A 26,475-nucleotide genomic window follows, 5' to 3' on the forward strand; every position below is an offset into this window, starting at 1 on the left:
TCAGTCATTTGTTCGATTGAGTTTGCTTTGATTGGAAGGATCTGTATCGAGAATTGATGGGAAGAAAAAAACGATTTGCATTGAGAATCGTCGTCGGAAAGGAAATGAAGGAGATCGACGGAAGAAAAACCTAGTTTGAAGTCGACTGAATGAGATAGATGGATTTAATGTTAAGAATTTAAGTTAATGATATATTTACACTTAAACAAAAAGATATTTATGTAAATTAACTTGTGGATACTTTTTTTTAAATAACTTACGATCCAGTCTTTTTCTCTAAATTTCCCGAAATTACTCTTCCCTACAGTGTTCTCTCTCTGTTCCTCCCTTTTTCTTTTTTTCACCCCTCAAACTGCTCCAATTATCTCAGTCGAAGGTATTATCGGCGCTTTTGGGCTTTTTAATCTGTTTTTTTTTTTTTTTGGCAAAAAATTTACTCGGTTTCGTGATCTGCTCATGGGTTTTGTTAATTTCGTAAAAATATTGAATCTTTTGCTCGTATTCCTTTTTCTCGTGGGTCGGGATATAGTATAAAATTGTTGGTTTGATTTTGCGAAGTCGAGATTGGGATAAGCTTCGTCATTTGTTCAATTTTAGAGATGAAAATTTTCTTTGCGTGTCTGCTGGCTTTTGCTTTCTTTCTTATTTGGCGTGAATTGATTGTTATTTGTTGTATGTACTTAACTTTTATTTTATCATATTGATTATGCTGCTTATGGAAGTGTTACGATCTTTCTGACTGAAATATTTTTCACCTATCGAATCTCTTTTGGTTTCGAACTAAAGGATTTTGAGAAAGGTGGAAATCTAGAATTTTTGGGATTTTGTATGTAAGTTATGGGATCGGTTGGTTCGGTGGCAGTCACCTGCTGTTGTTGAAATACCAATGGATTAAGGTTTAGTTTTGTACTTGGACCTTGCTATTTAACTTTCTGAAGCACTTGAAGCCTGATTTACTTCTATCGACTCAGTTGGTCCATAACTTTACTTTTTTGCATAAAACTGATTTTTGCTCCTGTAAACCTTTTTTTCTTTTATTGTTTCTGGATTGTTCAATTACAGTGGTTACTTTATTGAATTGCGTGTGGATGGGAGATGTGTTCAATGCATGTTGCCTCACAATTATGCAACACGACTATGCAGTTACTCCTTCAAAAAGTGTCTTTTTGTGTATCTGAATCGGTTCTGCTTCTTTTTTTTTCTTTTTTTTCCTTGTAAAAAAAAAGAATATATTAAAAAGCTTTTGTTTAGTAGAACTCTTTGTTGAGCAGGCTGAATGTTTTTGTATCCAAGCTCACTTGATTTAGGTATCAAATATGGATTTGGATGTTATAGATTCTTGCAGTCGTGTTTCATTTCCTGGGTGGGAATTTTCTTCGGGAAATGCTAGTGCCCTTCAATTTTTGATGCATTTCTTGAATAGCCTCATACACATCGAGTGTAAGTATGTCAAAATATCAGGAATTACAGGAATGGAGTCTTCCAAAGAAACTGGTTGTCAAGTTCCCGAAGGCCCGATTCTTTGCATTAACAACTGTGGTTTCTTCGGAAGTGCAGCTACCATGAATATGTGCTCCAAGTGTCATAAAGACATGGTATTTCAACAACAGCAGGTGAGTCTTGCTACCTCGTCCATTGAGAACATAGTCAAAGCTAGTTCAAGTAGTGTCAATGAGAAAGAACCAGTTCTTGTTGATATGGTGAAGACGGAAGCTGGAGCAGTAGAGGTGAAAGAATTTTTTTCACAGTCATCGTCTGGATTGATGTCGGGCAAGAGTTCAGATACGAAGGCAGTAGAAGGCCCAAAACGATGCACTTCTTGCCACAAGCGTGTGGGTTTAACAGGATTCAATTGTAAGTGTGGGCACCTCTTCTGCTCAGTTCACCGGTATTCTGACAAACACGACTGCCAATTTGATTATCGGTCTGCTGCTCAGGATGCCATAGCAAAAGCGAATCCACTTGTGAAAGGTGAAAAGCTCGAGAAGATCTAGAAGGTTACGAACTGAAGTAAGATGCTTTCTCGTTATATATTATCTGTGCGTTCTCATATAAGTTGATCAGTTTTCTTATTAGGACTTTGGCGGTGTTGTGGGGGCGAATTACCGAAGAAATGGGTGGTATCATTGTGATTTCATCGAGATATATCGAGTCCAGTGTCGCTGCCAGTTGGGTAGTGGTTCGTTTGGTTTGTTACAGTGCGTAAGTTATTTGCTGGATGAATGACAATATTGTTGTGAAATTTGCAACTTTCTCTTCATGTTATTGTGCAATTTTTCGTACCGGGACAGGTTCAGGCCCATACCTCTATGGTCAGGTGGGTCTGTAAGAAGACTTGATGACTTGGGGATGGGTTTGGTCTGGCTCGGTTAAAGAAACTAAACATGTATGTGATTCTTGAAAGTAAGTTCTGCGTATACATTTGACGTATACATCAATGAAACATCAATCCACAGCTATAATCTCCACTCTCCTTTGGGAACCACCAATGCTATCATCTCCTGAACAGGGAAATATTCATAGGTGGTATACCATGTTTTTTGCACGAAAACGGTAAAAGAAGTTTGCGAAACAGTAGTGTTCAATGTAGTCAGTAAAAGGTCATTGTCGCTTATCGCATATGTACAAAATATTAGGCACTTTGCAACATCTCAAGGATATGAACAAATTAAAGAAACAAAGGCTCAAGAAACTTGCAGCACACAACAGAAAAACTCACTGCTGTCCCGGAAGTGTAACTGGAATTGAGAGAATATTAATTAATTGTCAACTATCTCATGTATTCTTGGCGCTGATGATTCAGGCAGGTGCAGTTCTGGGCAACCCAGTATAATGATATTTTCCCGCAACAAGCCTGATGGTAATTTGCCATCCTGGAATATACTCTTCATGTTGTCGCAAAATTTCACTTTAAGTTGAAGGCCCTCGAAATTTGTCGGAGAAAAAGTGTCCCGATCAAAAATATATAGCAGCAAGGGGCAGTGTGCCACAGTCAAAGTACGAAGAGATTGCATGCCGCATGAAATTTCCTTCAACGCTGGCAGCGCCCACAGATGCAGTGATTTCAGATTTGGAAATTGAGCCTCGAAGAGTTTCACCAATTTCTGACAATATTTGACATGAAGGATCTTTAGGCCACTGAGCTGCTCGTTTGAGAAGCTAAGACTTGAGAGCTCCGGACAATACTCCAGGTATAATGACGTTAGGGCGCTGAAGCCAATGCCACGTGAGGTTTCCTTACAAATACTCTTCAGTTTGGCTGCCTCAGAAACCCATAGAATCTCGATATTTTCAGTGGGAATATCAGCAGACTCTTTTACTTCGTCAGTCACATACTCCATTTCATTGCACCTTTCGATCCAACAAACCTTCATCTTGTTTAAGTTACCAGCACCTAAATCAGATAAAAACTGGATACATGAGTTCTTGATCAGCACCATCATCTCAGCATGTTCCAGCAACTGTTCAAGAAACTTTGGGAAATCCTGAAATCCTCGAATCTCCAAGCACCGGTCTTGAGCTTCTGGGAAGACGTTTCCAAGTAAGATTTTTCTCAAAACAAATTCTTTTATGGGCAATTTTTTGTCTATGGGCTGTTCAGTTGCCTCTTCCAAAGGGTAAACAAAGAAATGGAATTTTTTGATGTTATCCTCTAAAAGTGTTGAATGCATCTCCAAGAGTTGAAGAAAATGAGCATCAATCACAGGTTTGCCGATGGTCTCCGAGTTTTGAGACGCCAGCCTATTCGAAATATTCCAGTGATCACACTGATCCATCTTCTCCTGTGGGAGTTTTTTCGTGTCATCACAATTGGACAGTGGCTGGGCACCTAGATCTTCTACGATCTCTGTGGCTTTAAATATCTTAAAACTTGAAGGTTTAGGGCCATGACGGCAATCGAGGTTTTCAAATTTTGGTACTTTCAGAGTGGTCCTGGAAATATCCAGATCTTCAAGCACAGGAAGATCTTCGAAACCTGGAATGTTGGTTAATTTTGTGCAACCTCTCAGATTCAGCCTTTTAAGTTTCTCGAGATTTGACAGGGATGGCAACTTGTCGAGAGGAGTTTCGGATAGGTCAAGAGAATGGAGACGATCCATTTTGTCAAAAGATTGATCCTCTATCTTCAACAAAGCCTTGCAACCGGAAAGATCAAGAACTTCTAGGTTTATTAAGGATCCTAAACCTTCCAACTTCTCCAGTCTTTGACATTGTGACATTAACAAGCGTCGAAGATTGACAAGACTAGAAAGGGAAGGAAGATGCACAACGCCGGTTTTCGAAAGGTTGAACTCTGTGAGATTTTTCAAAGCAGTTATGAAATCCTGTTTGACATCATCCAGAAGGGCAGAACCTGAGAGGTCAAGGACTCGAACTTCGCCAAGAGTTTCAATGGGTGGTAGTTGTTTCAGATTGGAGCAATCTCTTAAATGGAGATAGCGGGGTGTACCAATGGTCGAGGGTAACCTTCTAATTGCAGTTCCTGAAACATCAAGAGTGAAAAGGTTTTTAAGGTTTTTTAACCCTGGATCCAGGAGTTGTTCAACATTTTTGGAACCTGAAATATCAAAAACTCGGAGTGTTTTAACCAAACCAATCTTGCGAACTCTGACTAAAGCGGGACATTTGCTAAGCGACAGATATTGAAGGTTTTTAAGAGAGTAGACAACAGGAAATTTTGCGATCCTGGATTGGGAAAGATTGATCATTTGAAGTTCTCTGTTTTCTATGAAGCTCTTGTCTTTGAAGGCCTCGAGGGATGTCGCACCAGAAAGGTCAAGCAACTGGAGTCGTTCAAATTTTTTCAAAGATTCCATTCTTTTTAAGGAAGAACAGTCCTTCAGGATGAGAATTTCTATTTTTCTCAGATCATAGAAAGATGGCGGCAGAAATTCCATCTGGAGGGAGGACATGTTAAGGCTTTTGAGGTTTGTCATGGTGTCGAAAAGATCTTCAGGAATTTTCTCCAAGGAACTAGGACCAGATATTTCAAGAACAGTTAGATAGGAAAATGCTTTTGAACTATGACCAGATATTTCTGGAGCTTCTGGACGGATCATTTTGAAAACTTTGTCAAAGCTCTCCAAGAATTCACAGCCTCTAAGCACGAGCAAACGAGACTTTGACTTGTAAGATATAGGCAGTGGAAACGGCTTATGGGTGGGATTGAAGATGGCAAGAATTTCAAGATCTATCATGGAATCAAATAAGTTGTCCGATACTTCACCAGTACGGTCTCCATCGAGCAGCAATGTCGACATTTTCTCCTCCTTTTTCTCCCTCTCCTTGTCCCTGGGGAATGTTCTTATCATTCCATCTCCCAGCACAGTATTCCCTAGCTTGTTGTCAAATGTAGTTGCTAATCCAAGTCGATTAGTTTGATATAAATCAAAGTAATCTTGAGCACTAAACTCAAATTTCGCCCCATTCGACTTAACGTATCCAGCTTTGAGCGTTTTGAGGAGACCGCAGTCTAAAAGCTCCATCAAGACACGATGTCCCTGCGCATAAGCATCTTCGATGCAAGAAAAATGGCCAAGATGCCCTTCAATTATCCAATAGCTTATCAACTCATTGTAATGCACCCAACCACGTTTGTTTAGGAAGTGTTCTGCCGGAGTCTCTGAGCTATAGCAGTCGACTAAAATAATTTTCGGAACCATCTCAGTGCTGATTAATAGTTTCTCGATGTCGTGATAGTCATCGTAGTCATGGGCTGTGTCCTCCAAAACTACCTTTTTCACACCCTGCAGCTTCTGCAATCCCTCGTCGCTGCTCACAAAATAATTCAAGGTTTTTGCTATGATGAGAATTTCAGCAGGTAGCCCTTTACTCCGCTTGATATAAAATTCTGCTAATTTTTCTACTTCTGAGTATTTACCAGCAGTAATCATATTCCTCAAAAATGATGTCGACTCGTCACTAGTCCAACGTTTCACCTCTATTCCGATCCACTCTCGTTTGTATTCTTGTTGGGGTTCGTAAAAATCACTAGTAGTGATTAGAACCTTATAATGGTTCAACTTACTCAGGTTCAAAAGTTGGTCCAGTTCTGATTTTTCTGACAAGACTTTGTTTATTTTCTCAATACTATTCACAGCATCGAATATCAAAAGAACGCTCTTTTTTTCCAGTGCTTCGTGAATCTTTTCCTTGAGGCTTTTGGACTTCTTATCCTTCCCCGACACGTCCTTGGCGTCTTCAGGTTCCATGTCATCAGAAGCGGAAAGTAGAGACAGTTGATACGCGATAATCTTGGAAAGATCTATACCTTTTAGATTCACCCAAAGTGCAAAATCGAATTTCCCTTTCCTTGTTGCCCGGTCAGCTGTTTTTGTTGCCATCCATGTCTTCCCGACGCCACTTTCACCAAAGATAGCAACTTTTCTTGTTTTCTCTCTAGTTAGAACTCCATATATCTTATCCAATGGGTATTTCTCCATCAGATCCTTGACATAACTGCATGAAACATAACGAACAGTCGTCCAAGTTCTCAACAAAATCTTGAATTTTGAGGGATATGATAAGGAAAAACGATGGACCATTTTTTAACATGACACCAGATTATATCAAGTTTTTATCACCAACACAGTTTTTATCATCTAATACATGCCTTTACTCAAGAAATAAGCACAGGCTCATCAATATTTTCTTTCATTGCCTTTTCTATGGACGCATACTTAAAAATAATAATTCGATTTTCGTTCATTTCTTACCTCACGATCTCAGTAAACCCTTTCATTTGGATCTGTTCATCTTCCAGTTTGGCCTTGACGTAGTGTATTATCCAATCAACATCCTTAGAATTTAGATTTTTATCAAGATTTAGCAGGACAACTCTGAGAATAGTAGCAGAAACAGAACCATCCAGTGGGTTGCTAAGAACAGTGAAAGCGTTTTTGAGTGCATCCACTGAATCAGCACCTTTTTGCATTTCCTTTAACAGCAAATCGGTTGGCATTTGCCAAATGTTTCTGTTGAATGGTTTTAAGTAAAACTTGAGACTATGATAACATTATGATGTAAACCTACATGCTGAGAGTTTAACATATATATTATATACATTCAGATTCTTACTTTAATTGTGTTAGAAATCTCAGTTATTATTACATTACTGCATGCATATAAAAACAGTTAGAGAACGAAAGCCAGAATCATGTCATGTATCCTATATATATCCAGAAACAACAGATACCTTGACAACATCATATATTATGCCACAAACAAATCATTTATCAAACTAAGCCCCTAACATTTGAAAAATACAATGGATCATAATTTCTAACAAACAATTTTCTCCACTTTTGAATGGGCACTCAACCATACCACGCATTTATACAGACCTCTTTCAAAACACTGTCCTTGTATTATATCTGCACTTGTCCAACAATTTTTTATATATATTTTTGCCTATTTTTGCTTATTTTTTAAAATTATTGCTCGGTTTAATCATAACTATACAAAAACTACGCCAACTTTGTTCTTTTGGTTTTTCTACGAAAACGCTGTATTACCTTATGATCTGGATGAATTGTTCCTTGTTGATCTTTCCATCTTCGTCTACATTGCTCTTGACTTTCTTGATGTCGTCGAAGATCACCTTGTCGTTTAGATTACCACCCAGAAACGGTATGATACGCCGAAGCAGAGCAGCGGAGATATAAGACTCATTTTTCTTGGCAAGCACCATGAAAGCTGTCTCCAGTCCCTCGTCTGAATCGATTTTTTCATTGATCATCGAATCGGCCACCCTTTTCCAAATGTTTCTGTTTCGTGATTTTAAATAATTGGAATCAAGAATATCAACATTAATGTATATGAAACAGCTAAATCTAAACACCAAGAGTGAGCCCAGACCATGAATTTATATACAGCCGTAGGAACGAAGAGTAAACAGTTTGGGTTACCGAATGATTCTGATGAATTCCTGATAGTTGATCTTCGTATCATTTTCTACATTGGCCTTGTTCTTAATGACCTCATCAATCTCCTTACGATCTTCTACACACTCACAAAGAATTGGCATCGCACGCTGAATCACATCTGCAGAAACGTAACCCTTCATCTGGCTGCTGAGGATATTGAATGCTTTCTTCAGCGCTTCATCGTCTGATCCAACGCCCTCCATGGCTTCCCTTAACAGCTTATCAGCCATTTCTTGAGGGTCTGCAGCCGCCATTGTTGGCGGTGGAGTCTTTTCGGAAGTGCTCATCACTGCAGTAACACATAAGTAATTAGCATTTCTCCAATGTGAAAAGATTCACGACAACATGAACAGAAAATCAATACATATATATTGATGAACTAACATTGACACACGTGCTTAACATGCATGCATGCACGCACGCACTAGAGAAGTTTTGAAATTTTATACAACAATTTTAACAATTATCCACCAAGATATTATCATACCAAAAGCATTAATTAAAAGTTGGCAAGATATGAAAGGGCTAACAGAAGTAAAGAACCTGGAAACAAGAAATGATCTCCCTTCTTTTCCTTAATTTCTTTCAACCAAAAATTGAGATGAAAATGCACACTTGAAGCTGTATCCCTATGGTCTTATATAGTTTCATTTCAGTTTGTGACAAAAAAATATTCCAATCTAATTCAAACAAGTAAAGAATCATAATCGTTCCTTTGAATTTGGTTAAAGAATTTTTCATACTTTAACTTTTTTAAAAAAAAAAAAAAAGCCTTCAGTTTCCTAGGCAATTTGGTTTTGGAGAAAGCGGTTATATTTAAATGTTTCAAGTAATCACATTCATTAATTTTAGTAATTATATCACTAAAACTGTCCTCGTATTAAAAGAAAATACAAAATGAACATCCATTTGATGAAAGAACAAAATATAGTTAATTAAATAATTAATTTTACCCGAAATTCCAACATTTATAAGAATAATATACGAAAACAATCATCTGAAACCATTGTATATGAATTCACAAGCATCCAGTATCTGATTTATTCCATCATATTCTTAGGGTAATACCCCAAATATTGATCTAATTACGGTAAAGGAGTTGCATGTGTTTTTCACATCGACCAATATATTGTATTACATGAAAAAATGACGTGATTTTTTTACATCAATTGAATCAACCCTCTTGGATACCCCAGTGTAGGATCAAAATAACCGCATTATACACTGATCATGTGAGACACATTTGTTCTTAACAGCTTCCGGTTCAAGCGGAGACAAAAGTTAAAGACAAAAGTTAAAAATTAAGGACCACATTAACTTTAATTCGCACACCTTTAACATAATATGAATACTAGATTTCTTTTCTTCTTCTTTTCCCTTTTGCCTTCTTTTAAGTAGTGTAGGTTACTCAAGTGTGGGCCTAATTTTTTTTAGAAGTTTAATTCAAGCTATTAATTAAACTTGTTCAAATTTTAATACAAATACTACGGATGATATAAGATTTAATGCATGAAGAGAGAACCTTTTCAAGCAAGTTTGTATAAAGCTGATCAATTGGAAGAGTTCAAATAATTGCAACACTTCAACACAAAGGGATGGGTGCAGATTAAGTTTTAATTGATCAGCCCGAAGAACTGATGTAGGTGACACGATCTCTAATACCCGCATTATCATACAAGTATATCATATGATCATGTTTATTAATCTGAAATTCAAACCATGTGGTGAAGAAACAAGTGTTCAATCTTTTACAAAAAGTGTAACATTATGGTCCTCACTGTTTGTAAAATCCAGAATGGAAATTTTGCAACGAAATGTTATTCACAGTCGAAGGCCGAAAATCGAGTGGATTATTACACTTTGCCGTATTCTTCTCATCAGCCCATCTCATGCTCAAATTCTGAACATACAAACCATCGATGTGTTCCATCATGAACCCTGCAGTGCTGTGATTTACGAGCCCTTGCACCACGGTCTGTAGTCCACAAGCCCGCCTGAATAGTTCGTCAACCTTTTGTAGTTCAGGTTCACGTTGATAAGTTTCAAATTGCTCAGAATTCCGCCTTTTCGATCCTGATAAGAACCCACCATTTTCGGAAGTTGCTGTTATGTTTATGAATTGCAGATTAGAGATGGAAACATTTTTTGATCTGTCAACTCGTGGGCAGGTGGTAACGTATATTAGCTCCGCTCTACCTCACCATGAAGGATCATAATACCTTGTGCTTATTTTAATGTTTGAGAAGATAATGTCACTAACATTTCCTGTAAGATTAAGATTTTGATTACAGAAATAATTTGATTGAAATAGTTCTTAGAACAACACAAACATACCGATGACTTCCGCTGTTCATAAAACAACACGAATATGATAATTTCCACCTGGCCCAAGACCTTAAGAGGGTGGTGATCGGCCAAGTTTAAAAAGGAAATATCTACTAAACTTTTATGGCCTATATCGAGTTTTACAGGCTTTATATGTTATCTTTAAAACAATCGCTACTTAGCTTTATGAGATGGTTTTTATGATTTATTAGGCCATAGCATCAAGGATCTGCCACTTTACCAAGAAATACAGCTTAAACATTATAATTCAATCAATATGCCACTTAGGCATCATACAAGAGTTAAGATATTGGAGATAATTGTTGCTGCTCAACAAATTAGACAAACATGTAAACCGTAATCCTTTCGTTATCAACCATGGACCTTCCGACATCTTTGACTGAAGATAATCTTAACCAAGCATTCCCTCGGACAATATACCTCAAGACATGCAAATGAAACAAGAGGCTTCATGCTATAAGATCGATAAGTCTAATGATAAATGAAAGCAGGTCAGAAATAAATTGTTATTGGATACGTTTACAAGGTCTTTGTGAAATAAATGAATGTGTGCCACTCAGCCATAACATATACATTTCAATCTTGTACTGCACGAGCAACCGTCAAATAACAAATATGCTCGAGTATCCAGCCAACTAAAATTCTAGTCTTTTGAGTTTGCTCTTATTTTGGCTTATGAACTAAAACTGATGGTTTCATTGTTAATCACGCAATGAAAGCATAACAAAGGATGTCATCAGGTTGCCGTTCATAATGTGGATATCACAACATAATGTCATATTATAAACTGAATTAAAGTATATGCATCGCATAGTCAAGAAAGGTGACAGACTTCTATAGAGGGTGAACTTGGATGTGGTCTCCCAAGGGATGAGAAATATTACGATCCCACGTTGATCGTGCCCAAAATTCTTGATGTTAAGTAATCTCCTAACTTATACACATGCCATTTGAATTTGTAGTGTACTCTTAGGCTTATGATTTAACACACGGGCACCAGCAAGGCCAACATATGACTACAATCATTTCATGTTCTGAAACCAACTTCAATTGACGCCATATTAGAATTCAGCCACATAATCATAAAATCTTGGTTATTGAGTTAATGGCATCGGCAAAAAAACTGAGCCAGCTTATGTGATACACTTGTCCCACATCTTAAAAAAAATAAAAAATTTAAAATGAGTTTATAATGGGCTTACAATGGACTTCTATAGCAACTTGGGTTAATCATTTTCGTACAGCGAGGACATATACGAAGTAGTTGCTATAGGGGCCCATTGTGCAGTCACGCAGCCGCGGGTCCGAGCTCGGGGAATGACAGAATGGTATCAGAGCCGGTTACCGGCATGGAACACCGGGAAATAAGTGCTATGCGGGGCAAAGTGCTACGTGCATGGGAGCTACCTATTGAACCTGCGGGGCAAAGTGCTACATGACGGGAGCCACCTCTTGAACCTGTATGAGCCACCTCTAGATTCTCGGTGCTGGTGGATTGAGGGGTCAGGCCGCGACAAGGACGTCGCGTTCTGAAGGAGGGGTGATTGTGATACCCTTGTCCCACATCTTAAAAAAAATTAAAGATTTAAAATGAGTTTATAACGGGCTTACAATATTGGACTTCTGTAGCAACTTGGGTTAATCATTTTCGTACAGCGAGGACGAATATGAAGTAGTTGTTATAGGGGTCCATTGTGCAGTCACACAGCCGCGGGTCCGGGCTCGGGGAGTGACAGCTTCGACCTCATAAGTATTAAAGAAAATTATATTCTAATAAGCGAATACTAGAACTAATGGCACACCCTTCAAGTGGATTTTAACAAAGAAACTCACCAGTCGGCAACCAAAATAACAGGTTACGTACCGCCAATAGGTCGGCTCATTCAATCTCACATTCCAAATCCTCGCATTCTTGCAGCCAATAAACCCCACCAATCTGGGCCTACACTCGTCATCGAAACACCTCTCAGTCTGATTCCAGCTCACCATCACATTCTTCCTCTCATCGAATTTTGTCACGTACTTCAAACCCTGACCGTTGATCTCCCCGCCTCCAGTTATCCCCACGCCCCATCTGTCCTGCTTTTCAGGATAGTCACTCAGCTTGGTGCCGCCAAGAATAGTATCGTTTTTGAGATGTCCAACGTCACGCCGGATTTAAGGAACAGAGTAGCGGTCAGGTACTTCCCGGTAGGGAAGATGATGTAGCAGGGATGGCGGTGGCGGAGGAGCAGACGTCGATGGTGGATTGGATTGGGTTGGAACGGTGTCATAGACGACGTCGGTGCCGGTGGCGCGGTAATCTTTCACGCAAAGGCTGAGTGGTTAGAGGATTGACGAGTGTAGGCTGAGAGTGCAATAAAGAAAGGCTTGGAAGTGGAAAATGGATAGATTTAGTTTCATAGCTGCTTGATTTGAGAAATTTGGAAACTTTGGTTCATCTGATCACCAATACATTTCTGACGAACAGATTAATAAAATTCAAACTTCACACTTTGATTAATAGACTGCTCTGACTGGTGGGAGTTGATTTCAATGAAATTTGTTTTGATAGTGAAAAAATGGAGGAAATTTAAGGTCAACAGCTCAAACTCGGGCCTTTCATGATGTTTTGAATGACTGCTCTCTAAAAGATCTCTACTGCCAAGGTGAGTTTTTCACCGGTAAACAAGAGATCACCATTCAAATGAACAACATAAACTCAAAACAAGTGCTAACTGGAAGAAGGATTTTGGGAGAATTAAGGATCTCGAAAGGGAAATAGAGAATCATTGCACTAAAGATGAAATATATTGGAAGCAAAGAGGTAGAACGGACTGGCTTTGGGGATCGAAACTCAAGATTCTTTCACACAAAGGCGTTGATGCAAAAGGCCAGAAACTCCGTCCATGGATTAATATCAAATCATGGTGATTTTGTGAAGAACCCATAGGTATGGCAGAAATCGTTCTTGATTATTTTTCTACGTTGTTCACCTCAAATCGTGCCACACAAGAGGAAATCCAACTAGTCACTGAATGCATTAATCCTAAAGCCAATACAAATATGAACACATTCCCCATTCTCTGGAAAAGAAATAAAGATGCATGCACGGTCTTATTTGACATGAATCCTGATAAAGCCCCAGGCCCTGACGGAATGTCCGCGCTATTTTATCAAAAGTTCCCTAAAAGTTTTGAATAAGGTTCCGATCTGACAGAGCTTAACTCTACGTTTATTATAACGATACCTAAAGTTACATAGCCAATGATGATGGAATAATTTCGCCCTATCAGTTTGTGTAATGTGTGGTATAAAATCACAGCCAGGGCTTTGACGAAAATGTTAAGACCGATTCTGTCACAAATAATAGAGGATTCTCAACGTGCATTTCTACGGACAGATTGATCTCAGATAATATAATAGTGGGATTTGAATTGACTCACTAGCTCCAGAATAAACACATTGGAAAGACATATCGTTTCAATATCGGATCTGTATTCGCCATTTTTATTTGTTATATGTGTCTGGTCTATCATAGATGTTTTCCACGTTTCAATACCAGGGGCTTATTCATGGCATCAAAATTTCCCTTTCTATTCCCTCGATATCATATTTATTTTTTTAGCTGATAGTTTCGTGTTTTTTCGAGCTACAACAGAGGATTGTAATGAGGTAAAAAGATGCTTAAATCTTTATGAATCAACTTCTGGCAGCTCATAAATTTTTAAAAATCAGTCTTATCAGTAATGTGATGATTGATCTTATTAGGATGAAGCTCACTATCTAGTAGTTCAGGGACATTAAGTGTATTTAGGACTCCCAACATTTTCCTTGAGGAATAAAAAGGTACAATTTGGCTATCTGATTGAGAAGGTTGAGAAAAAAATTTAGCAATGGGAAAATAATTTTTTGTCCGAAGGTGGGAATGAGGTCATATTAAAATCATTTCTCCAAGCGATACCAACGTATGTTATGTCATTTTTTTGAATCCATGAACTAATATGCAATTAAATTGAGAATGTGTTTGTTGACTTTTGGTTGGGAGTCGAAAAAAAAAGAAAAAGAATGCACTGGAAATAATGTGACACGCTATGTAAACTGAAAAGCCTCATAGGCATGGTTTTAGGAAGCTAAAATTATTTAAAAAAGCATTTCTTGCGAAGAAAATCGTGTCACGCCCCGAGCTCCGGCCCACGTGAGTGCACAATGTACCCCTATAGCAACTGCTTCGTATTCGTCCTCGTTTTACAAAAATTATTAACTCAAATTGTTATATAAGTTCATTGTAAGCTCATTATAAACTCATTTTAAATATTTAATTTTTAAGATATGGGACAAAGGGTATTAAAAATCGGGCGCATGATAACTCATGGATGAACTGGAGCCGGAACCGCACCGACTCAGTATTTCCTGAACATGTTCCGGTTCCGGAATAGGATCCGGCCCCCTACCGGATTCGGTCCCGAACATGAATTTTTTTTTTTTTTTTAAATAAAGGTTGTTGGCCCAACGGCTCTATCCAGTAGCTGTTGCCAATGAATATTGAATACAATAGATTAATTTCAATTTGGCCCCAAAATATTGGGAGCCAAATTGCAAACATATTTTTTTTTACCCCAAAAATAACTATACTACAAGATCATTTTTTAACATTTTCAAAAACAATTTTCTCCAGACTCTACATTTCTCTATAATCAATTCTCCTTTGCTATCATTTGTCAACATATATTCAATAAATTTTGTTATAATTTTATCTACATTCAATATTCTCTTTATTATTATTTAATTAATATTTCGCAATTTATTCATATAAATAATTCGAATTTCGATGGCATGATCTTCAGACCGTGGTGGTCATGAAAGTGAATATATTTCCAACTTCTGTGAAAATTTTCGCCATATCTTATATTTTGATTAAGTCGAACCTAGCCACGAGAACGAAGAAGCCATAAACTCCCAAGAAAAGATGTAGGGGTACAATCGTCCGCCCAAGTAGCAACATGATGGCAACGAGCACGATGAGCTTCCGAGAAAAGCGAAAAAAAGTTTGAGATCACTTAAATATTGAAAAAGAAGGAACAAATAACTCTTTTGTCATATGTAAAATTTTCAAAATCAGATATTCTTAAAAAATGGGTGGTGGTACCGACACTTCGAAAAAACATTTAATTAAGGTAGATAAACTTGACCATGATACTCTACAACTATTCGGTACGGAACCAAGCCAACAACAAATTAATTTTTCAAGTGGTAAAGTTTTTACAATTATAAAAGAAATTTATCGAAAAATCATTGTTAAATTTGTTACGAAATTTTGTCAATCTTTTATAATATCTGAACAATAAGATTTTGTTGAATTTACTAATTTTATTCAACCTTCTTTTCATAACATTTCTATGCATACACTTGAGAAATATTGTTTTGATGTGTATAACGAATATAAAAAAACATCAAAATCACATCTTTCAAATATTTTTTGTATAATTAGTTTGACAACTAATATTTTGACTAATTTAAAATATGAATCTTAATTTGTTGTTACATGTCATTGGATCGATGAAACTCAAACTATGAAAAAAATTTAGCGCTACATCATTAAGAATCGTCACACACGCATACATTATAGCTAGATAATGTTGTTAAAATTTATATCATACAAAATAAAATAATGTCGATCGCATTAGATAATGCAAGTGCCAATAATTTTTGCGATTAAATACCTTAAAAATTCATTGAAACCAATTTAAATGGTAATTTGGTTCATGTTAGATATGCATGTCATATTATCAACTTATTTGTTAAATGTGAATGTGATAAGCATATGTCTATTGCAATAGAAAAATTCAAAATATGTAGGAAATTGTTACGTGAAAGAAGATATGAATGTGATTGGAAAACACTAGTCGAATCAAATGAGATTAAATTTACAAAATTTCCTCTTCATGTTGAAACTAGATTAAATTATTTACATCAAATGATTCAAACCTTGTTATGTTTTCAAGATTAACTTATTCTCTATTACGGTAATATTGCAGTAGAGTCTTTAATGTTGAATGAAAATGATTGAAATATTTTGAGTTATTGTGTTACTTTGTTAGAAATTTTTAAATAAGCAACCGAAAAATTTTATGGCTTTAACTACCCTACTTTAGTTATGTTTCTACCTTTGCTTTTCAATATGCTTTATACATTTATTGAATATCGTGATGATGTTGTTATGCATGATTTTGTTTCAAATATGGAAAACTAAATTTTAGAATAATGGGAGAATATCTCAATTGTGCATGACTTAACAACATTACTTGATCCTTAATCAAAGTCAAAGTGGGTTAGACATGTTTTTTTTTAATATTATGTTAAATTTATTCGGAAGAATGTTAATGATCAAAAGAAGTCAATCATGCATTCTCTCTAAGAATTATTTGATATGTATGCTAGTAAACAATGTGAACCGAATGCATAATCGGATTAGACAATATATTGAGACTAAAGAGAATTTCTATATTCTTGATTAATGGAAAGTAAATTCTCAATTTTATCAAGTATTAACAACAATTGCAAAAGATATCATAACCGTTCAAAGATCAAGTGTTGCTTCTGAATAAGTATTTTCATTATGTGGAAGAATAATTGGTGAACAAAGAACTAATTTAAAGTCAAAAACACTTCGCATGCTAATATGCCTATAAGATTGGTTTGCAGCCGAAAAAAAAAGAATAGAACTGCTGGAGCGATCGATGAATTTCAAAGCTCAAGCTCCGACGAAGATCCGGAGTATTCAAAATATATTTTAATAAATCATAATGGATTTTATATGTTCAATTGTAAAAATCAATGTTTAAGTTATTTTATTTTTATGATTAATCAATATTGTTTCAACTCAAACTACTAAGTAAACAAAATTGTCCATTAATAAAAATAATTTTATATTAAAAAATAATAAAATCAGTAAAATCAAACTGAAGTCAAGGTGGAAGTTCATGTGGTCTCCGTACGTATGTTCTAGTGGAAGGTGTTTCATGATTCTATTACAACAAGCTGGAATTTGTTAACTCATCATGTTCTTGTTTTAGTTCATTGCCCATATGCAATTTCGGAACGAAGACAACGAGTCATTCATTATTCTCATGCACCACCGGTAAAACTTGTTTTAAGAGAACATAATTCCACTGCCTTACTGCTAAAATCCATGGCCAGGATTCTAGAGATATATGTTATTTGCTGATGCACGAGCTCGGACCCTTCCCGGGTCTCATGTGGATGTCTTCTTTAATCAACAATTGAACTTATATGCAATTGGGGGTGCTTTACGGGATCACCATGGAAAGCTGATTTTCGATTTTGGGCAGCAAACCAAACGAACACATTTTGTGACACATGGGGAACTACAGGAAGGACTAAGGCCATCCACAATAAGAAGGATATTTCCTTCAAATATTTGTGGACTCCCTTAATCCACATCATCAATCAAATATTTTTCTACTCAAATATCTCATATTTCACAATCAAATATTAAAGCAACCAAATATTTATGGGTCTCACTGTCACTTTAATTAATATTTTATTTTCATTTAAATAAAATCATTTCACCACTTTAATTACTTTCATCTATTATTTAGTATTATATTTTTTTTTGAAATATAAAATTAGAAAGTTTATAACGATTATTTTTGAATAACTAATTTGTAAGAAAATAAAAATTAAAAAATTTATAACGAACTATACAAAACTAATTTACCACAAAACAATATTTATAACATTAATAATAAAAAATTAAAAACCATAAAACAACATTTATAATAATAATAATTGAAAATTAGTAATTCACGAAGATACTAAAAAATAAGACATGAAAACAGAAATTACAAACCACACATATAGTCAAATACACCAGTCGTTCACTCATCACGACGACATGTCTCCCAAATGTGTTCGACCAAATCGTGACGAAGCTGATGATGCATATAACTATCACGTAACTCTGTATTTTTTCGAAGGTATTCGCCAAATTCTGCGGTTGAACCCTGATTGGCTACGAAATTATCTCGTTCTTCAAAATCCCACATTGATATTGCATGAACCTCGTCCTCAACAATCATGTTGTGTAAGATAATGCATGTATAGATGATTTCTTTGCATTTATCCATAAACTAATGTCTCCTTGGGCCTCTTATAATTGCCCAACAAGCTTGGAGAACCCCAAATGCCCGTTCAACATTTTTTCTTGCAGCCTCTTGTCTTTCTTTGAATTTCATTCTTTTGGGATCCTGTGGACATGAAAAACTCTTCACGAAAGTGGCCCATTCCGAGTATATACCATCTGTTAAGTAGTATCCTTTAGTATATTGTATACCATTCACAAGAAAATTAACATCTGGTGCATTTCTTTTCAAGACGTCATTAAAAAGAGGCGACTCGTTAAGGACATTGATGTCATTACGAGACCCAGCCACTCCAAATGTGTGCCATATCGACAAGTCGGCTGATGCAACTGCCTCAAGCACAATTGTATGTGCACCTGATGATTTTGATGTCCTTGCCTTCTTTGCAAAACGGTGTCCTGAGGATTGAGGAGCATACATAGGACTATCTTTAACAATCCTCCACACGTGTTCATATTGAAAAGTAGATTTAAAGGTACTCTTATATTCTTCATGAGCCGCCCGCATCATCAAATCCTCTTCACTCCATCCACTTGATCGATCCGTGTAGCATTTATTGTAAATTCCATTATATCTATTCACGATCCTTTTCACCACAGCCCAGTGTGCTTTGGCTTTCTCTGCAGTCTTTTTTTAGCTTTCTTGTCTCGATTGGTATTGTGGTATTCTACAACCCGTTTCCAAAAAGACTCACTCTTATGGGCATTACCAATGGTTGGGTCTTCGCTCATCATTGTGTATGCTGCTGCAAGGAGCTTATCATATGCTACTGTCCACGCTGTCCGCTTGCCATGATCTCCATCTGAATCTTGGCCCGTCTCGCTTGCCTGATTGAGAGTAATATTTTCAAGTCCTATTTCAGACGAGAAAGGAGGAAATTGTGAATTTCGGAATTCGTAAGGTGCTTCTACCCCTTTATCACTGTCACTTGCATCAACATTAGCCCTTCTCGATTCAGTTGATTGATGCTCCAGTGATTGAACAGGATTAATTCCATGGGATGGAGCTTGCACAAAATATTGGCTACTATGTCAATATTCTGTGGGACATGTATTCCACGGAGCTAGAGGAGCGTTAAAAAAATATGGTGGTGGATATGGAAAATGTTGCAAATTCTATGGTTTCTGTGTAAGAAATGGAAATGGAGGATGTTGGACACTCGGACGAACTCGAGAATTTTCTCCACTTGAATTTTCGTCGATATTTGGAGAGTTTAAAAGATCTCTAAAAAAATTATTGGAACTATTATCCATTCCAAAATTTTTTTGTATGTAATATTTTTTTATGAGAGAAATATATATGTGGAATGTTGAAAATATGAATTTTAATTTCTTAAAAACTTATGTATTTATAGACTAAAATTTGAACGTTACCCAACGTTCTTAATTGATCAGAGAAAAAAAGGTTGTGCAGATTCCATTCAATTGTCTATTTATATTTCACATAATAATTAAATATAATTAAATAAATATTAAAAAAATGAAAAAAAAAAGGAAAAGAAACACACCTGCAGCGAGATGATTTTCGCTGATTGCACGCGCGCGTCTCAAGCCAACGTGAAACTCACGCCGGCTTGAAGAAATTAAAAAAAAATTGCAATACCTGGTTACAAATTTGTAACCGGGTATTGTTGTGGCACAAATCAATGGTGTGCTGGGATGAATATTTAAATAGAGAGGATATTTGGATAACATGGCTTGGATTATATCCACCATTGTGGATGCCCTAAGGATTTTATAGGAGAAGGGATTTCAAAATGTCAAAGCAACGACACTTTTTCTTTTGGTTGTGCAAGCAGCTACCATGCCACAAGAGTATTTGAGTTATATCAGTACCAGTGCGGTGGAGATTGGGGACCTAAAATATCAGCGAATGAAGTAGCGCTTTAGCAAAATTTTCCGCTTCTTCCTCTTCACCTTTTTCATTGGGTGTGGAAATTTCCGATTTGGCTAGTTAAACTTGTAAAAAAAAACCCTTAGAGTTGATGAAAGAATTGGAAAATATAGATTTTTTTCCTTCTCTCAGACAGTTTTTGCAAACCTTGAGCCAATATTAAAGCCCAACACAATAAATCTATTACAACTATTAAAGCCCGTAAAGAATGAATATTATAAACAAATAAATCAGTTAGTTCAGTATAATCGAAATTTTTTATTGATAACCAAAATAAACTGATTTAATTAAATTAATTGATATTTTAAAAAAATTAAAACCGAATTAATATTTTAGTTTAATCAAATTTTTATTCTTAATGATACACAAAAACTCTTGTGTGACGAATATTCTATGTGTGTCATTCATCAAAATTATTATTTTTTATTGTAAATATGAACATTTTTTGTTTATCTCATAATAAAGATATGTGATATCGTCACACAATATACCTACTATAAACTTTTGTTGTCCTAAAAAAATTTAATTAATTTACTAATGAATGAACATCAAAGAATGATTTTACTCGATTGCTGTTTAAATATCATATCAAAACAAAAAACAAAAACTTTAAATTTGAAGTCAAAAAGTCAAAACCTCCCCACCAAGGGCCGACCAGTTCTCGGTCCTCCAGACAATAGCATAACAAAAAATCTCCCGTAAGGGATAATATTGTAATTTTAAAAAATTACGAAAACTAAGTCTATCCATATTTTAGTTAAGATTATGCTGGTATTGCCATATAAGATGCATTGTGATGATTTATTAATGTTATTTATTTTAAAATAAACATTTACATAGTTATCATAAAATATAGTTAAATATTTATTTGACTTAAAGTGTACTTAGTTAGATTTAACATATACTTGATTTTACTATGTTGATGCTCAATTTTGGTGAGAAAATATTCGATCTTCGAGTAGCCACCATAGATTAATTTTGGGGTTGTACTGCCAAGAAAGATGCATTATGATGTCATATTAATGTTATTTATTTTTTTAAAATAAACATGTCGTGTATTTATCATGTAATACAATTAAATAATTAATATGACCTAATATTAACTTAATTTGATTTAACATATACCTGATTTTGTCATGTTACTCAATTATGATAAGAAAATACTCGATCTTCAAGTGACCACAATAAATGAAGTCTGTTTTGGTGTTACTAGAGAAAATACATTATGATGTCTTATTAATGTTATTTATAGATTAAAATAAAGTAGTTATCATGAAATACAGTTAAATACTTAATTCATCGAAGAAAATACTTAATTTGATTTAATAGATACCTGATTTTGTCATTTTGATACTCAATTTTGATGAGAAAATACTCGATCTTCAAGTGACCACCATAAATGAAGTATGTGTTGGTGTTGTCATTGAATATGTATTAGGATGACATATTTATTTTATTTATTTTTTAGAATAAACATGTTATGTACTCATCTTGAAATACAATTAAGCATTAATTTGACCTAAAACTTACCTAATTTGATATTATGCTTTAGTATTAATTTTAATACATGTAAAACCGAACGTTTGCTGGTGTACCAAAAGTTGTAGCTGATAGTAATGATGTAACTCAAATTTTTTAAACAGTATAACATCACAAGTGTTCAACAAGTATTACACCCAACAATATATATTGATATTTATGTAATAACATGATGGTACTTAACTTGGAAGTTTTCAACAATTATTATTAATGAATACTTCAAAGTATAAGTTCTGTTTAAGTATTATCATATATTTCCTGAATATCAATAAGTATTATTATTGAATATTGATTGTCAGTATTATTAATGAATATTCATAAGTATAATGGATGATTATCAATAAGTAGCATGAAATAATACTATTAAGTATAATATATGACTACCAATAGTATTGTAAATGAATATTAATAAATAAAATATCAAATTAATTATATTCTTGTATTTTACGAATAATGGTAAGTATTGTGAATGAATACTATCAAGTATAATACAAATATAATTTCTAACAAAAAATGGACATCAAATGTGCAAAATCAGGCATTTAGTTTCTCAATTTAGTATTGTTAAATTAAATTTAGTACTCACTTGTGTTTGATGGTGAGGACATGTTTTTTTTTTTTGGTATTAAATCACACGAATACTTTATCCTAATGTGTCTTCAATTGAAAACTCCTGGAGTACTTCGTTTATGGAGACCACTTAAATATTAAATGTATTTTCAAACAATATATGTGTATCAAATAGGCCAAATCAGGTATCTGATATATTAATTTAAGTACTTCGTAGGTTACGTGTTCAATGATTAGTGGAGAACATTTTTTTTTATTAAATCACTTGAATATTTCATCCTAATGACTTTCAATCGAAACTCAAGGTGTACTTCATTTATGGTGACCACTCGAACATCAAATTATGTACTTTTCAGGCCGAATTAACATGAAAAATCATATATATGTTAAATCAAAGTAAGTATTTTTTAGATCGGATTAAGTATTTAATTGTATTCCATGATAACTACACAACTTGTTTATTTAAATCTACAAATAACATTAATAAGACATCTTAATGCATCTTCCCTGACAACACCAACGCAAACTTCATTTTTGGTGGCCATTCGAAGATCAAATATTTTCTCATCAAATTTGAGTAACAACATGGAAGAATCAGGTATAGGCTATATCATATTAAGTGCATTTTAGGTCATATTAAGTATTTAACTATATTCTATGATGACTATGCAGCATGCGTATTTTAAAAAAATTAATAAGTTATCATAATATACATATCTTATTATCTTTTTTCTTATCTCAATAAATTAATATAATTTACTGAAATTAGAATCACATTCCAAAATAATTGAAACAAATTTATCTTGTCACACGTAATTTTTTTAATAATAATAATGTGATATTAATATAACTAATGAAAATAAATTATAATTTTATTAATAATAAAATTTAGTTAAATTATTTATTTTTATAATTCAAATATATATCGAATTCCATGATAACTGTGCAACATATTTATTTAAAATAAATAAATAACATTGATAAATCGTCATAATATACACATCTTATTTGTTCTCAATTATATTATCAAACAATTAATAAAATAATATTGGAAAAAACAACAAATGCTAGGAGATGAATTAATAATATAATATTAATTATAAAATAATAAAGAATACAAGATCATTAGTAAAAAATTAACTAATTCAATAAAAAAATATAATTTTATTAAAGTTTTATTATTAATATAAATTATCAAAAAAATAAATTTAATATGAAAACAAATGTAAAAATAAATATATTGCACATAATGAAATAATAATTAAAAAAAAGTAAATATGTCAATTAAAGAGTGAAAATAAAGTTTTTGAGATAACGGGGAGTAAACTTTAAATTTAATTTATGATTAGAGATTTTTTTCCCCTAATTTACCCATATTCTTTTATATGGTTAACTTAGTTAATAAATGCATTTTATTAACAACAACTAAACCAATTAGTATCTCTCACATAGAAAGAACACAACTTTGTTTAAAGCCAAGTTCAAAGATTACTGATAAAAAAAACAAATCGAATAAAATAATTTAATTTTTTTTTTGAAGGTGAAAATAATTTAATTTTCTGATTTAACTAATTTAATAAAAACGCACACAGCCCAACAACATTAATAAATTCAAATATGTAACATTTAATTAATGAGTAATTATTATTTGAGATGTTATCACATATTTATATTAACTAGAAATAATGCACGTGCGTTGCACTTAAGAAACATATGTAGAAGCAATTAGAATTTGAAATAAAATTAGTTAACTCAACAAAAGATAATGATAATAGTATTGCAAATTTTGACAATTCGTATTAATTAGCATATGTAAATAATTTGAAAAAAAACATATTTTTTTAATTTTAAAAAAAGATTTGGACTACTAAAATTTTTTTCATATCTTTTTTATGATATTGTTTTCTTTTGTTATTTGTCATATTATCTCAATAATGCATATATTTTGTTATAATATTCAATTATTACAATCTTTTTTGACAATCAATGATATACAATTTTTATTTACAATGTTGTTTGATTATTATTCTCTTTCATGTAAATTGACAACAATTTCTACTGGATGCTTTTACTTTCCTAGTCACCTTTAATTTATTAGACATTTATACTTGATAACATATAAACTACACATTATTATTAGAGGTGAGCAAAATTTCGGTTAAACTGAATTAACCGACCGAACCGAGTCAATTCAGAAATTTGATTCGGTTATTTCGGAAATTCAGTTTTCAAATTAAAAAAATTCGGTTACATCGGTTAATTCGTTTCGGTTACAGTTTTCAAAATTTTGAAATCGGTTAACCGAATTAACCAATATAATAAATACTATTATTTTATAATTTTTTATTATTTATCAATTTTAATATATTTTTTAATTTTTAATTTTAAAATCAGCCCTAATTCTAAAAAAAATTTGTGATGTATGTGATTTTATGTTTTTATGCATTTGTGTAGGCTGTAGTGTTCAAAAAATTTACATATATAATTAAAGTTAAATCACAAATTTTTTTTAAAACTAATCGGTTAATTCGGTCACCAACCGATTTTAATTCGGTTTGATTTTCATCGGTTATGAGAATTAATTCGAACGGTTCGTTTATTGCTAAATATTTCGGTTCGATCCGGTTATGACTAATTCGTTTCGGTCGGTAACAGAACCGACCGAATGTTCACCCTTAATTATTATAACAATCTATCATCACATAAAAAGTACTGATGTATTGATTTAAAAAAATATTGATTAAATGTTGTCATTTATTTGTAATTTATAATAGTAATATTTTTGACAATAAATCATCTTTTTACTGACTATTATGACACTTATTTTAATATTTCATATTAACTCATAAGTATAATTAGCACAATCAAATTACTAATGTCATATTGGTATTACCTCCAGAAAAATAATATATTTAATTTTTTTAATTGTTTAAATATCTTAACGAGAACATTTGTGTACCCTTATCTTGAGAAAAATTCATTGCATTTATAAAGTTTGAACGGTAAATATAACTTTATAGTATACATTTAATCTGGAAACTGAATTCATTGTATGACAAACATTTCTTCCATTTCTATTTTTTTGTGTAACCCAAAAGAGTTAATATTTGTTCTCTTTTATCTTTTCCAACTCACAGTAAAAAAATTATAAAAAATATTTATATCTAGAGAAATATTTTTATTTATTGTTTTTCTTGTCTATATATTTTGTTATATGTGAACATATATTCAACTTAATTGTCTTAATTGTCATATATCTTTACTATATAATTTGTGTACATTGAAGATGAATAAGTTCATTTTGTAGTTTTTCATTACCTGGACTTAGGTTGATATATTAATATGTGATATACATAGATATAAGAATATTCAAATTCAATTTATTCATAATGAATTTTCATAACAAAGGCCAACTCAAAATAATAAAAATTAGGATTCATAATTATTTTAAATATGATATAAAAATAATATGTGGAAATTTTTTATGACATTTTAGTTGCAAAATACAATGATAAATGCATGTAGGTGCACTATTTCATTGTGACAATTATAACTTTATTTAAATATCTTATTTCTCACTCAAGGATCAAAATTTGTTTATTTTTTATTTTGATTATCTACAAATCCAATATTTCATTTAAATGTTTTTGTTAATAATATTTACATGAGTTTTATTGTATATTTATCCAATTTGAAAGGGATAAATTATAATTCAATATATAATAATATTTGAAAACTGTAGAATGCTTCTAAATTTAAAAATCGAGTAGCATGCAAGGGATCAATTCAAAACTAAAAGTTGATGCAACATGTTTCTTCTAACTTTACAATTGAATAATATAGGATCGAGGGTTTGTCGCTTTACCAAAAGCTATAACTGATGGTAACTATGCAAGTAAAATCTTTAAATCATACAACAGCTCAAGCGCCTACCCATCGTGGACAATTATTGTACTAAACAATCTATCTCTTAATAATTGCACCAATTGCAATCAATGAAAATAAAAGTCGCGATCTTGGCTCTGATAATTGTAGGCTTAAGCGTTTACTGTTTTATC

The 26,475-nt window shown here is 33.5% G+C and overlaps 2 protein-coding genes and 1 long non-coding RNA gene across 8 annotated transcripts; 1 reads left to right on the forward strand and 2 right to left on the reverse strand.

The window, feature by feature from the left end:
- The first annotated feature begins 283 nt into the window (after nt 1-283).
- On the forward strand, nt 284-2,432 carry LOC140968394 (zinc finger A20 and AN1 domain-containing stress-associated protein 8-like). Of its 5 annotated transcripts, XM_073429334.1 has the most exons (3): nt 395-896; nt 1,063-1,142; nt 1,462-2,432. In XM_073429334.1, exons 2-3 carry the CDS (start codon nt 1,109-1,111, stop codon nt 1,992-1,994), a joined length of 567 nt encoding a protein of 188 aa, XP_073285435.1. In that variant the 5' UTR covers nt 395-896; nt 1,063-1,108; the 3' UTR covers nt 1,995-2,432. The 5 variants fall into 5 exon arrangements, with proteins under 5 accessions (XP_073285454.1, XP_073285435.1, XP_073285446.1 ...); XM_073429353.1 differs by lacking the exons at nt 395-896; nt 1,063-1,142 and adding an exon at nt 284-376; XM_073429345.1 differs by lacking the exon at nt 1,063-1,142.
- A 148-nt stretch (nt 2,433-2,580) lies between these two features.
- LOC140968379 (putative disease resistance protein At4g19050) lies at nt 2,581-12,869 on the reverse strand. 2 transcript variants are annotated; one of them, XM_073429318.1, is made up of 5 exons: nt 12,136-12,869; nt 7,908-8,214; nt 7,515-7,766; nt 6,717-6,974; nt 2,581-6,459 (listed from the first exon to the last, which is right to left on the reverse strand). In XM_073429318.1, exons 1-5 carry the CDS (start codon nt 12,152-12,154, stop codon nt 2,760-2,762), a joined length of 4,536 nt encoding a protein of 1,511 aa, XP_073285419.1. In that variant the 5' UTR covers nt 12,155-12,869; the 3' UTR covers nt 2,581-2,759. The 2 variants fall into 2 exon arrangements, with proteins under 2 accessions (XP_073285419.1, XP_073285424.1); XM_073429323.1 differs by lacking the exon at nt 12,136-12,869 and adding an exon at nt 8,469-8,509.
- A 5,081-nt stretch (nt 12,870-17,950) lies between these two features.
- LOC140959627 (uncharacterized) lies at nt 17,951-19,632 on the reverse strand. The gene is made up of 2 exons (XR_012172021.1): nt 19,125-19,632; nt 17,951-18,638 (listed from the first exon to the last, which is right to left on the reverse strand). It is a non-coding gene; the product is annotated as an uncharacterized lncRNA (long non-coding RNA).
- Nucleotides 19,633-26,475: the final 6,843 nt, after the last annotated feature.

This window comes from Primulina huaijiensis, chromosome 2 (assembly GCF_012295235.1).
Source record: "Primulina huaijiensis isolate GDHJ02 chromosome 2, ASM1229523v2, whole genome shotgun sequence".
NCBI lineage: Eukaryota > Viridiplantae > Streptophyta > Magnoliopsida > Lamiales > Gesneriaceae > Primulina > Primulina huaijiensis.

What these genes read in the sequence shown, in the direction of transcription:
- LOC140968394 (XM_073429334.1), top strand. Translation starts at nt 1,109, where the DNA reads ATGTTGCCTCACAATTATGCAACACGACTATGCA. An exon ending in TTATGCAACACGACTATGCA is followed by an intron (nt 1,143 to 1,461) that starts GTTACTCCTTCA and finishes TCAAAATATCAG; the next exon opens with GAATTACAGGAATGGAGTCT.
- LOC140968379 (XM_073429318.1), bottom strand. An exon ending in GAATTCATCAGAATCATTCG is followed by an intron (nt 7,767 to 7,907) that starts GTAACCCAAACT and finishes ATCACGAAACAG; the next exon opens with AAACATTTGGAAAAGGGTGG. An exon ending in CAATTCATCCAGATCATAAG is followed by an intron (nt 6,975 to 7,514) that starts GTAATACAGCGT and finishes ACCATTCAACAG; the next exon opens with AAACATTTGGCAAATGCCAA.